Source organism: Sphaerodactylus townsendi, linkage group LG04 (assembly GCF_021028975.2).
Source record: "Sphaerodactylus townsendi isolate TG3544 linkage group LG04, MPM_Stown_v2.3, whole genome shotgun sequence".
Taxonomy (NCBI): Eukaryota; Metazoa; Chordata; class Lepidosauria; order Squamata; family Sphaerodactylidae; genus Sphaerodactylus; species Sphaerodactylus townsendi.
In genome coordinates, this window is record NC_059428.1 from 1,672,258 (window position 1) to 1,685,673 (window position 13,416).

Here is a 13,416-nt window from a genome sequence, read left to right on the forward strand (position 1 = left end):
CATCCTCCTATGTGCATCGTGCATCGCCCCAAAATCCCCATCAGAGAACAGGGTCGTGCCCCTCGCCGCAGATCAGATGCAACCAGTCATGCAGCTGATGCTTCGTGGTGCTGCAGTGGAGCCAGACGTGGGGTCTGCAACCTGCGGCTCTGCAGATGTTCATGGACTACAATTCCCATCAGCCCCTGCCAGCATGGCCAATGGGCCATGAACGTCTGGAGAGCCGCAGGTTGCAGACCCTTTAGATCACAGGTGTCAAGCCTCCCGGCTAAGGGATCAGCCCATCATCCCCGCTGTGCATCATGCTGGCAGGGGATGATGGGAGCTGTAGTTCATAGCCTCTGAGGGCTGAGGAGTTTGACACTCCATGCCCTCCCATCATTAGGTGTCGAACTCCTGCCTCCAGGAGGCTATGGACTACAGCGTTTCCCATCATCCCCTGCCAGCATCATGCTGGCGGGGATGATAAAGAGCTATGATCCATAACCTCTGGAAGACCGAGAGCTCTGACACCTAGGGCCTCCTGTCATTGGCTAAATAACCCGCGGCCCTCCAGATGTCCATGAACTACAGTTCCCATCAGTCCCTCCCAACAAGAGCATTCCCTATACTGGCAAGGGCTGATGGGAATTGTAGTTCATGAACACTGGAGGGCCGCGAGTTTGACGCCTGTGCCCTAGCACCGTGCACCAAGCCCATTGGCGACGCTGCTGCGCGGCCTCCGGGGCACGCGAGCGCATGAACCCGTCTGCGCGTTCACACGTGACGAGCGGGCGCCGACCCGGGTCGAGAGCTGGCGGCGCCGCTCTCCCCTCCCAGCGATCATGCGCAGGCGAGATCACGTGACAGGAGCAGTCACATGACCGGCGGGGGGGTGCGCGGTGGACAACCCCCGTTTGTCTCCATTGCTGGGTGGAGAGAAAGAGGCATGCAGGAGGAGGAGGAGGAGGAAGACGAGGAAGGCTGGCTGATAGACTCGTTGAGGCTGTAAGTGTCGCGGGGGCGTGGTTTCCCTTTCCTGCTTGATGGTCCAACGACCCTGCGAGGTAGGCTAGTCCCAAGTGGGGCATTGGGAGGTGTCTTCAGGTTGCCCGCTGATGCATCCCAACGACCCCTGCAGGCTGGGGTCCCCAGGGCTGGGAGGTGCCCTAGGCTGCCAGCTGATGGTCCAACGACCCTGGTGAGGGTAGGCTGGGTCCCAAGTAGCAATGGTGCCTCAGGTTGCCAGCTGATGGTCCAACGACCCTGCGAGGTAGGCTAGTCCCAAGTGGGGCATTGGGAGGTGTCTTCAGGTTGCCAGCTGATGGTCCAACGACCCTGCGAGGTAGGCTAGTCCCAAGTGGGGCATTGGGAGGTGTCATCAGGTTGCCCGCTGATGGTCCAACGACCCTGCGAGGTAGGCTAGTCCCAAGTGGGGCATTGGGAGGTGTCTTCAGGTTGCCCGCTGATGATCCAACGACCCTGCGAGGTAGGCTAGTCCCAAGTGGGGCATTGGGAGGTGTCTTCAGGTTGCCAGCTGATGGTCCAACGACCCTGCGAGGTAGGCTAGTCCCAAGTGGGGCATTGGAAGGTGTCTTCAGGTTGCCCGCTGATGGTCCAACGACCCTGCGAGGTAGGCTAGTCCCAAGTGGGGCATTGGGAGGTGTCTTCAGGTTGCCCGCTGATGATCCAACGACCCTGCGAGGTAGGCTAGTCCCAAGTGGGGCATTGGGAGGTGTCATCAGGTTGCCCGCTGATGATCCACAAATCCACTCCTGCGAGGTAGGAAGGCTGCCAGGTCCCCAAGTGGGGCATTGGGAGGTGTCATCAGGTTGCCCGCTGATGGTGCCAATCTGGAGAATGTCAGGGCCAATCTCAAATAAAATTAATCAGAGGTATCTCAAGTGTCAGATAGTCAAGTGGGGTGTCAGTCTCTCAGTGTGATCCCAAAACCACTCCTGAGAGCTAGAGCTAGTCCCAAGTGGGGCATTGGGGAGGTGTCATCATCAAGGTTGCCCGCTGGATTGATCCAACGACCCTCTTGAGGTAGCTAGTCCTGGGTGTCCCAAGTAGGGCATTGGGAGGGGTAATGCTCATCAGGCTGTCTGCCAGCTGATGGTCCAACGACCCCTGCAGGTGGTAAGCTAGTCCCAAGTGGGGCATTGGGAGAGTGCCTCATCCAAGGTTGCCCGGCTGATGGGTCCTTAGCGACCACCCTGGGCAGGTAGGCTAGTCCCAAGTGAGGCATTGGGAGGAGTGTCATCAGGTTGTAGCCCCTGATGGATCCAGCGATCCACCCCGCGAGGTAGGCTAGTCCCAAGTGGGGCATTGGGAGGCGTCTTCAGGTTGCCAGCTGATGATCCAACGACCCTGCGAGGTAGGCTAGTCCCAAGTGGGGCATTGGGAGGTGTCATCAGGTTGCCCACGGCCCAACGCAATCTCCCGCGAGGCAGTGACTAAATCCCGGGGCATTGGGAGGCGCCTCCTTCAGGTTGCCACAGCTGATGATCCAACCACCAAGCGAGGTGTAGGTTAGTCCCGCGGGGCATTGGGAGGTGTCACTGTGGCTGCCTCGCTGATGGTCCCAAATCCATTCCCCGCGTAGGGTAGGCTAGTCCCAAGTGGGAGGTGTTCTGTATTGCCAGCTTGATGGTCCACAACGGCACTCCATGGTAGGCTAGTCCCAAAGTGGGCATTGGGAGGAGGTGTCACTCAGGTTGCAAGCTGAGGTCATACTCTAGAACTGACCAGTTCTGGTAGCCGGGAAGAGTAGGGGTGGTCTGCCATTACACCCTGGGGGGGGTGGCTGCAAGATTAGCCAATCACCTGTGGCCTTTGGAGGGTCCCGCCCAAAAGTTGGCAACAGACCCTGGCTGGGCCCCCCCTCCCCTCTTTGTGTATGCTCTCTAGCCCCTTGGCACCAGGCAGATCTGCAGGAGAGGACCAGGATTTAAACTGGGCTCCCACTAAGCCCAGTTGGGGATCCAGGGAATGCCTGTAGGTGGGCCCGTCTGCTTTGAAGAAATGCCTGTGAAACTGGGGAGGCAGACCCAGAAAATTGTAATCTGGAGAACCGTCTGGATTCCCCCACTCCTCCCTCCTGAGGGCAGAGGTATTCAGTGAACCAGGGTGCTTCCACTCCCAAGCCCCAGCCCCTCACACCACAGTTCTCAGGGACTCCCTCAGCCCCACCTGGCCTCACAAGGGGTCTGGCGTGGGAGAGTGAAGGAAAGGAGTTTGGTAAGCCACCCTGAGTCTTGTTGCTGTGAGAGAGAAAAGGGGATACAAACCCTTCTTATTCGTGTGGTACAATGCCCTCCACACCTTTGAGCTTCAAGAGCCCACCCGGGTCATCGAGTGGACGGGAGAAAAAAGTAAGCAGCGCTCTCTGCTTCCCCATTGGACTCTGTACCATGTGCTTGTAATTTGCCACCTTGTGTGTATGAACATAGGGGCATACCAGTTGTGTCCCCAGCCCCATAACGGGTTGTTCTCCCAGGGTAGTGAACCCTGGTCGCCAGTTCTTGATCATGTTGATGTTATTTACAGTCCGCCTCTCTCCTGGCCTCAGCTCCTGAACTCTGAGATTGGTTTGTGATTCTGTTTCTAGCGGTCTGCGTGGCAGGATACGGCAACCAAGAGCGGCATGAAGTTCTCCAATTGCTTTTGCCCCCCAGGCTGTGCGCGAAGGACAACCAGGTAAAAAGGGCCGGAAGACGTTATGTCGGGGGTCGTCTCATCAGGCGTTTGCCAATCAGATTGGCGGAGGTTACTTCCCCGCCTGTCCGCCCAGCGTCTTTCATGCAGCTCCTTCGCTTTTGCAGGGACTGTGTCCCGAAAGAGATTTTAAGATTGGATGTGGTGGATTTTCCGACCGCCCGACCTACAGCCTGAAGCATGTCCCAGGAACCAGGTAGGGTCAGGGGTGGGATCCAAAAATTTTAGTAACAGGTTCCCATGGTGGTGGGATTCAAACAGTGGCTGTGAAGCCAATAGGGCTGGGCTGGGTACCCACGGGGGCGTGGGTCGGCATTCCAGGGCGGGGCATTAATAATTTCTCTGTTACTGTGTGTTCTTAATGTAAAAAAAAAGTTCCTAATTTCCAGCTGGTCTCTTTCTGTCCATAATTTAAACTCATTCTAGCAAGTCCTATCGTCTGCTGCCAACAGAAACAACGACTTCTCCTCTAATTGGCCGCCTGTCAAATACTTCATACTTTCAAATACTTAATTTTGTTTCTAGAAATCAAAATAAGGAGACTTTCCTTCAACAAGGAACTTGACCACATTTCTAAAACATGTTTTTGAAACAGCCCAACTGGGAAAATTATCCCGTTTTCTACCTTTGCTAACCAGCCACATAGGAAACAACAGGGCTTTCTGATTTTTGGACCTAATGGGATTTCTAACAGAAAAGCAGACCCAATTAGTAACCCCCTCTCGGCACACAATAAATAATTAGTGTCCCACTCTCGGGAACTGGTGAGAACCTGTTGGATCCCACCTCTGGATAGGGTGCTTGGAAGCTACAGCTCCTCTCTGTGTGGAGAGACCAAGCCTTTATTGAGACTGGCACCCAGCATTCCTAAAGTTGCGGGGGGGGTCATTTAAAACGCCCAGCCACCTAGCCTTCCAGGTGTAAAGAGGCCGGGACCCTGCTCTCCACGAACTGCCGGCACCACGACCCAGAATTTTGTCCAGGCCCTGTCACACGCTCAAACCCAGAGACTGGGGGCACACCAGACCCGGATCCTCTCCCAGCCTGAGAAAAGTACCAGGCGTTGTCCTCAAAAGACCACGTGCCAGAACAAACCCAACACTGAAGCAAGCCTGCAACACAGATGTTCACGGACTACAATTCCCATCAGCCCCTGCCAGCATGGCCAATTGGGGCTGATGGGAATTGTAGTCCATAACATCTGGAGTGCCAAAGGTTAGCCACCACGGACCTAGGCTACAGGCAAAAGTCTAAGTGGTTATTTATGTTTAGTTACAAATGTTGGAAGACTTTTACTGTATCTTGAAGAACTCTGTCAGTAAAATGGAGGAAATGTAAATATAAATAGAGGTGTTTAGTTGATTAATTATATGTAAGATCAATATATAAGATTTGATACAGCCAGAGTGCAACGTGTGTATTTCTTAGTATCCAGGCAAAAGTCTACACAGCCTATGAGGAGTGCCAAATTTTAATGTGACTAATATTTAAAGTGAACAGACGGAATAAATAAAGATAAAGATGAACGCATACAAACATATCAACAAACAAAGCAACATACACCATGCAACAATCAACAAAGCAAGACAAACACTCCAAGTAAATAATTGTCCAAGTCCACTGTGGTGTAAACAGCCCAAACAGTGACAGTAGTTTAAGAAAGCCGCTGCGATTCTGGGCTGTATCAGTAGGAGTCTAGTGTCTAGATCGAGGGACGTAATTGTACCTCTCTTCTCCATTGGTCAGACATCATGGGTGTCACCTGGCTTGACAAAACTACATGCAAAAGGGATCTGGGAGTCTTAGAGGACCACAAAATGAACATGAGTCAGCAGTGTGATGCGGCGGCCAAGAAAGCCAATGTGATTCTGAGCTGTATCAATAGGAGTATAGTGTCTACATCGAGGGATGTAATTGTACCTCTCTAGTCTGCATTGGTTACACCTCACCTGAAATATTGTGTACAGTTCTGGGGTCCTGTAATTCAAGAAGGGATATTGGATGTAAGCTGGAACGGGTCCAGAGGAGGGTGACCAAAAATGGTCAAAGGTCTGGAGTCCATGCCCTGCGAGGAGAGACTTAGGGAGCTGGGGATGTTAAGTGTGGAGAAGAGAAGGTTAAGGGGGGACATGATAGCCATGCTGCCTCACCGACATGACATCCCTTCAAATATCTAAACAAGGAGGGGGAAATGAGTTGCCCCCCGCAAGTCTTTGCGCCTTTGCTGCTTTTAATTGCGCAAAAGCAGCGCAGGATTTATTTTGACGTGCTTTCTCTCTGCACTGATGAGGGAGGGGCGTTGCTTATTATCAGCTTCTGGCAGAAACTTAAACAAACAAACAAACCCTAGATTGCTGTTCATTGCTAGAAGAAGAAGAAGAAGTAGGCTGGATTTACAGTCCTCCTTTCTCTCCTGCAGGAGACCTAAAGGGGGGTTTTGACAATCTCTTGGCCCTTTCCCTCTCACAACAAACACCTCCTGGGAGGCTGGTGGAGCAGAGAGAGCTCAGGAAGACCCTGTGATCTAGCCTGTCACCCAGCTGGCATGCAGTGCAGAGTCTCCTTCGGGGATGGGGCTACGTAGCAGAAATCGAAAGAATAAATAAAATAAATAAATAAATCTGAATCCCCCAGAGAAGCCTCCACAGCTCAGGCGGCAGAGCGGGGAATCAAACCCGGTTCCTCCAGATTAGATACACGAGCTCTTAACCTCCTAGGCCACTGCTGCTCCTGGAGCCAGAAAGATGGAATCGGTGACTTGAGGGCTGGCCAACCTGAAACAGGGACCGCTTCTAACACGAAACTCCTGCAGGGAGTCAGAGCCGTAATTAGCCAGGAAGGGAAGGTCGGCTGCTTTCCTTCTCTCACTCCTTTGCCTTCCCTTTGCTTCTTGCACCTGCAGCTCGTTGGTGACCAGCGGGCCGCCGAACGGTTCCCTGCAGGTTTGGCGCCTGGAGCAGGACGACGCGGGTAAGTGACTGCAGAGGTGCGGGGTGGTTTGGCTCAGAGTCTATCTGGAGACCACCGTGCCTTGCAGACTCAGGCTGGGCTATGGTAATTTGAAGCAGATTTATTTATTATTATTTTTTTATTTTATTAGGCTTTTATACCGCCCCATCCCCGAAGGGCTCTGGGCGGCGTACAGCATGTAGGGGTAACAATATAAAATAGTTAAACATTTAAAAGCAGCGATAAAAAACTAAAAATTTAATTCCAAGGATTATGCAAGAAATCTCAATGAAATAGAGTGGCGTCCAGCATTCCAGTTTTAAAATACCCGCCCCCCCAATAAGGGAGGCATGGCGAGTCTCAAGATTTAATAAATGGCTCCAGATGTCAAGGGTCACAGGAGGGGGGGGGCACCATCAGCTGCCAGTTCTCTCCCAAGTCTCTCATGAACAAAGCTCAAGCCTACAGGGCCTGCAGAACTCACCAACGTCCCGCAGGGCCCAGACAGCTGGAGGAAGAGCGTTCCACCGGGCCAGAGCCGTAGCTGCCCTGGGCCCTCGTGTGGGGGGCCAGCCACATCACCTGGGCGACCAGGGTACTCCCTGCGAGTAGGTGAGATGGTCGGATTCGTGCATTGGATCCTGGATCCGCTCTTGGCTGTGCCCTCGTGAGTAAAGAGCCAGCGCAAGGCATACTGGTTAAGAGCAGGTGGATTCTAATCCTGAGAACCGGGTGGCATTCCGCTTCCTTCCATGCTTTAGGTGAGCGGCAGTCTCTTATCTGCTGAACTAGATTTGTTTTCCCCCTCCTGCACATGAAGCCTGCTGGGTGACCTTGGGCCGGTCACAGTTCTCTCGGAACTCTCTCAGCCCCACCTGCCTCGCAAGGTGTCTGTTGTAGGGAGAGGAAGGGAAAAGAGAGAAAGGTGGGGAATAAATCCAAACTCTGTTCGGGATAGTGGTGTAGTGGTTAAGAGCAGGTGCGTTCTAATCTGGAGGAACCGGGTTCGGACTCTCATTTCCACACTTCTTGAGCTGTGGAGTTTATCTAAATTCAGATTAGCCTGTGCACTCCCACACACGCCAGCTGGGTGACCTTGGGCTAGTCACAGTTTCTCGGAGTTCTCTCAGCCCCACCCACCTCACAGGGTGCTTGTTGTGAGGGGGGAAGGGCAAGGAGATTTTAAGCCCCTTTGAGTCTCCTGCAGGAGAGAAAGGGGGATATAAATCCAAACTACTCCTCCTCCTCCTCCTCTTCTTCTTCTTCTTCTTCTTCCTCTTCCTCCTCCTCCTCTTCCTCTTCTTCTTCCTCTTCATCTTCTTCTTCCTCTTCTTCTTCTTCTTCTTCTTCTTCTTCTTCTTAATTTGACCTACAAACAGGACAGGAAGGTAGCAGCCCCCCCAACTCTAATTTCTCAAACCCTCCACACTAACCCTATTAATCTCTGATTTAGATATTTATTTTATTTGAGATGTCGGAAAGCCATGGTTCTTACAGGCTTGGGGCGTCTTCCAACATAGTACAAACACAATTTCAAATACAGTAAAATAGTGGGCAGAACCCAGCAGCCTTGCCTGTCACTGAAAGATGTTCCCGAGGGCAGTAAAATCCCAATAATTTACTTACTAAAATCTCCTCTGCCTACATAAGAAAGGTAATGAAGAAGAAGACGAGTTTGGATTTACACCCCATCTTTCTCTCCTGCAAGGAGACTCAAGATGGCTGACAAGCTCCTTTCCCTTCCTCTCCCCACAACAGACACCTTGCGAGGCAGGTGGGGCTGAGAGAGTCCTGAGAGAACTGTGATTGGCCCAAGGTCACCCAGCAGGAACATCAGAGTGCGGAAACACATCTGGTTCCCCAGATAAGCCTCTGCCACTTAGGTGGAGGAGTGGGGACTCAAACCCGGTTATCCAGATTAGAACCCACCTGCTCTTAAGCACGACACCATGTGGAAAGGGGAGAGGAAAGAGGGAAACCGGCGGACGGTGAGTCGTAGCTGCCTCAGCTGTAGGCCCGGTGGAACAGCTCCATCTTACAGGCCCTGTGGAATTGCATGAAGCCTTCGTCTGTCCCTCTCTGTCTGTCACTTGGTCCTACAGGTGTTATTTTTTTTAATATAATTTTTTTTATTGTATCATTTGAATATTCCATTTTATATTAATACTCTTCTTCACTCGTTTTCAAACAATACATTTTTCCCCTGTATTTTCTTCATAGTTTTATCAAACAAACAGCAGTAAGTTCATTCTTTGTAATCTCTTCTCCCATTTCTCCTCCTTGACTCCAGCTTCTTTCATCCAGCCCGCAAATGCGATATGGTCCCTATCTTCAAAAAAATTCTCGCTTCTGTTTATCTTGCCACAGTTTATTTTTTTGTTATTATGTCGAAAATGTCCAGTGTCACTTGTTCCCAGATGTATTCCAAACATTTCTGGATTGTCCATTTTTTCTTTTCTTTCCAGCCGAAAGCTATTGTTGCATGTGCTGCTTTGATCATTATTTTATACATACAGCTATATTTTTTATCTGCCCTTCTGTCCTCCATTACACCCATGAACATTAAATCATTATTTATCCCAATATTATTCTTCACCAGTTTCTCAACATATAACAATATGGTTGTCCAAAATTTTTTCACTTCTATACATTCCGTCCACATATGACTATAATATGCCTCCTGGTCTCTGCAGTGCCAGCATTTAGGACTAAGTCCTTTAATCATATATGCTAGTTGTTTTGGTGTTCTATACCATTTCAGTATCACTTTTCTTTCCAACCCCATATATTTCTCAATCTTTATATTTTTCCAACTGTCTATTAAATTTTCAGTTTTCCCAGTGTCTAGAAAACCTTCCTTCTCCCATTTTTGATTCAATGTTCTTATCATAAAGTCTTTGTCATCAGCCATATACTATGTCCCAAAATTTTCCTTTTACATTTCTTTTCATATAGTTCAAAACATTTTAGCCATTATTCCTTTCTTTCTCCTCTTATTCCAGAAACCTTTTGTCCTTTTCCCAAATGCCCCTCGAGACCAACCAGTTCTCATTACCTCCTAACTCTATAAAATTTTGTAAGGTCAGTACTTCTCCTCCTCCTCTGTCTATAGGTGTTATTAAGCCCACTGGAACCATCCAGACTGCAGGAGGGTAGCTTTTGGACCAAATTCAATAAAATTGTCGTGGCTTCCTCGGGTTCTGCCTGGGTGTTGTACTGGCTCAGGGTCAGCAGCATCTCAGGTGACTGAGATCGAATCCGGGAAGGCCATCTTCAGGACAGGTATTGCATTTATCTTCTTCCGAGCCAGCATGGCGTAGTGGTTAAGAGCACGTGCACTCTAATCTGGGGAACCGGGTTTGATTCCCCGCTCTGCCACTTGAGCTGTGAAAACTTCTCCTTTCCCTTCCTGTACACTCAGGTCAGCCTGTACACTCCCACACACGCCAGCTGAGTGACCTTGGGCTAGTCACAGTTCTCTGGAGCTCTCTCAGCCCCACCCACCTCACAGGGTGTTTGTTGTGGGGGGTGGGGGAGAAGGGAAAGGAGATTGTCAGCCCCTTTGAGTCTCCCAATGGAGAGTAAGGTTGGATATAAATCTTTTTTAAAATAATATTTTTATTTGATATTTCTGGAATTATTACAGATTTATATTGTATGTCTTATATTTCATCCTCCATATCCTTCCCCCCCCTTTTTCCCCTCCCCCCTCTTCTTTTCTTCTTTTGATGTGCAGCAGCAGGTCCATTCTGTTCAATCTTCTTGTCCATTTTTTCTTCTGTGATTCCACTCTCAAGTTTAACCAGCCTTTGAATTCATTCCAGATCCACTTCCTCCATATCTTTTTGTTTTTCTCACATATTTGGTTTCTTGACATGATGTCAAAAATTTCCAATTTGTATTTGTTCCCATATATATTCCAACCATTTCTGCATTGTCCATATTTTTTTGTTCTCTCCACCCCAATGCTATTACTGCATGGGCCACTCTGATCATGAGTTTGAAAAGCTTTTTCTTTCTTTTGTTCTATTATTGTATAATCCAATATTCCTATAAATAATAAATCTATGTTGATCTTCATTTTTACCTTTACATATTTTTCTCTATATATTATAACTTTTCCCCACATATATTTTTTTACTTGACATTCTAACAATATATGGGTATATATTACATTTTTATCCCCATTGTAATGCCAAATATTTCGGACTGTCCACCTATCATATATGCTAACCGTTTTGGTGTTCTATACCATTTTTTAATATTAGTTTCTTCTACAATTCTGCATATTTCTCTTATTTTTTATCTTATTCATATTGTCTATGATTTGTTTAATAAGATCTATGTCTTTCACTCCATCTTGGGTTGGATATAAATCTGAACTCTTCTCCTTCAAGGATTGAAAGTAAGGGGAAGGGATACACCTTCCTGTGGAGAGGTTGTTCCAGAATCTCGGGTTGCCAACCTAAAAGGTCTCATTTCCTTGTGTTCACCAAAGAAGCTTCTTTGATTCATGGAACACTTGGGGGGGCCTCCTCCCAGTGTTCCTAACCCTTTGCCTGTTCTGTCCTTCTCACTCTCTCTTGGGGTGTCTCTCCCCACAGCCTCCACCCACAGCTTACCTAACTGGCCACTCTGGAGTTCCTGGACCAAACCACAAAGCGCTGGCCTGTAGTGCACCCAAGGGCAGTTGTTCGTCAGTGCAGACGGCTGGCAGTCAGTAGGGCTTCCCAGCTGACCTGGGACTACGTCGCTCCATCCCCTGGAGGGGAGAGGTGGCGCTGGCTAGTGAAGTCGGGGCACGGCCCATCAGGGTTCCTCGGGGGCCAATTCCCAGATCGCCAAGCTTTCGACAGGAGGTTGCGTGCAGCTAACGGATCCCTCGAAGTGACATGCACCCCTAAAAATGGCCGTGGGGTGCATGCCCACCTCTAAACTCCCAGGGTCGGAAGTTCCTGTGCATCTCCCTTGCTCCCCAGCCTGGACTTAGTGCCTATCCAGATCAGGTGGGGTTAGGCTGGCATTTGGACCTTCTAGTGCAGGGGTGTCCCAAACTCAGGCAGCCTCAGATGCCTTGGACTACAATTCCCAACAGCCCCTGCTGGTATTGGCCAATTGCACACTCCAGTTCTGTGGGGTTTAGCACTGCTGGGATGTTCATGACATAGGAGGGGTGGGGGGGTGGGGTGTCACCAGAGGTAAGAGCCAGCAGGTTCTGCCCAGGCCCCTAGAGTGGGTTACTCATTATTTCAGTGTGCCGAGAGGGGTTGGCTTTCACTGGGTCTGCTTTTCCATTTTGAAATTTCATTAGGTCCAAAACACTCACAAATTCCTGTTGTTTCCTATATATGGCTGCTGAAGCGAAGGTAGAAAAACGGGATCATTCTCCCTGTTGGGCTGTTTTGAAAACATGTTTGTAGAAACAACAAGTTCCTTGTTTAAGGAAAGTCTCCTTCTTTTGATTTCTAGAAACAAAATTCGTTTGAAAGTATCTGGCATTTCACAGGCAGTCAATTAGAGTGAGAAGTCGTTTCTCAGCTGGCAGCAGACTTATAGGAGTTGCCAGAATCAGTTAAAATTATGGACAGAAAGAGACCAGCTGGAAATTAGGACCTTTTTTTTTTTACAGTAAGAGTTTTTTACAGTAACAGAGAAATTATGAATGCCCCTCAGCCTCGGAATGCTGCCACTGTCAGGTCGTCTCCCTCGGGCCCAGCTCCCACTGGCGCTACGCCACTGTTTGAATCCCACCACCATGGGAACCTGTTACTAAAATTTTTGGATCCCACCACTGGGTGTTACCAAATGCTGTTTCTTAGAAGCCCCCTCCCCTCCTGGAAAAGGACATGTATTTATTTGTTGTTTTGTTTATACCCCACCTTTCTGTCCAAAGCAGCTTGTTTATTTATTTGTTTGTTGAATTTATAGGTCACTTCACCCCCCTCAAGGGCTCTGAAGTGGCTCACGATGACAGCTACTTTCTAAGGCAGCAAATCAATACAAAAAAATAAGGCAACTGAACCCATGTGAAAACTTGGAGCAGCAGTTACTAAAAATAAATACAATTAAAACAAACAGAAGTTGTTGAAAACAGGCACCCGACCTAAAGGTCGAAAGGGTGAGGGGGTAGGTAGGGCTCAAGATGTGGAGTCAGGCTCCAACCAAGATGGGAAAAGCTTACACCGTCCATCCGCCTCTCCCCCATTTTATCCTCACAACAACTTCTGGTGGTGGTAGGGTTGGGCTGCACTGGCCTGTCGCCCAGCCAGTGTGCATGGGAGAAGGGGCAGGGGGACGGGCTGTCCCACATCTCCCGAGATTTGAGCCCTACATTCATCACCTACAAGTGCCATGCTTGCACTCCGGTGGGGCATTCATTGAACCAGGGGTATCCACAGAAAATGTTGGGGGGAAGAATTAGGACTCATAAAAGGAAACACTTCTTCAAGCAACGTGGGATTGGTGTTTGTAATATGCTGCCACAGGAGGTGGTGACGGCCACTCACCTGGATAGCTTTCAAAGGTGCTTGGACAGATTTATGGAGGAGAAGTCGCATCTGTGGCTACCACCCTTGATCCCTCCTTGATCTGGAGATTGCAAATGCCTCATTACCAGGACCAGGGTGCTCTGGGTAGCAGCAGCAGCAGAAGGCTGCCCCCAGAGCTTTCACCTCCTGCAGGTGAGCTCCCAAAGGCACCTGGTGAGCCACTGCGAGAAGCAAAGAGCTGGGTCGGGATGGATTCCTGGTCTGATCCAGCAGGCTAGTTCTT

The 13,416-nt window shown here is 49.6% G+C and overlaps 1 protein-coding gene across 1 annotated transcript; it reads left to right on the forward strand.

The window, feature by feature from the left end:
* The first annotated feature begins 782 nt into the window (after nucleotides 1-782).
* On the forward strand, nucleotides 783-9,801 carry LOC125430747 (WD repeat-containing protein 73-like). Its single transcript, XM_048492938.1, has 6 exons — nucleotides 783-987; nucleotides 3,286-3,353; nucleotides 3,590-3,678; nucleotides 3,804-3,892; nucleotides 6,599-6,666; nucleotides 9,758-9,801. The coding sequence occupies exons 1-6, from the start codon at nucleotides 860-862 to the stop codon at nucleotides 9,799-9,801; spliced, it is 486 nt and encodes a 161-aa protein (XP_048348895.1). The 5' UTR covers nucleotides 783-859.
* The last annotated feature ends 3,615 nt before the right edge of the window (nucleotides 9,802-13,416 follow it).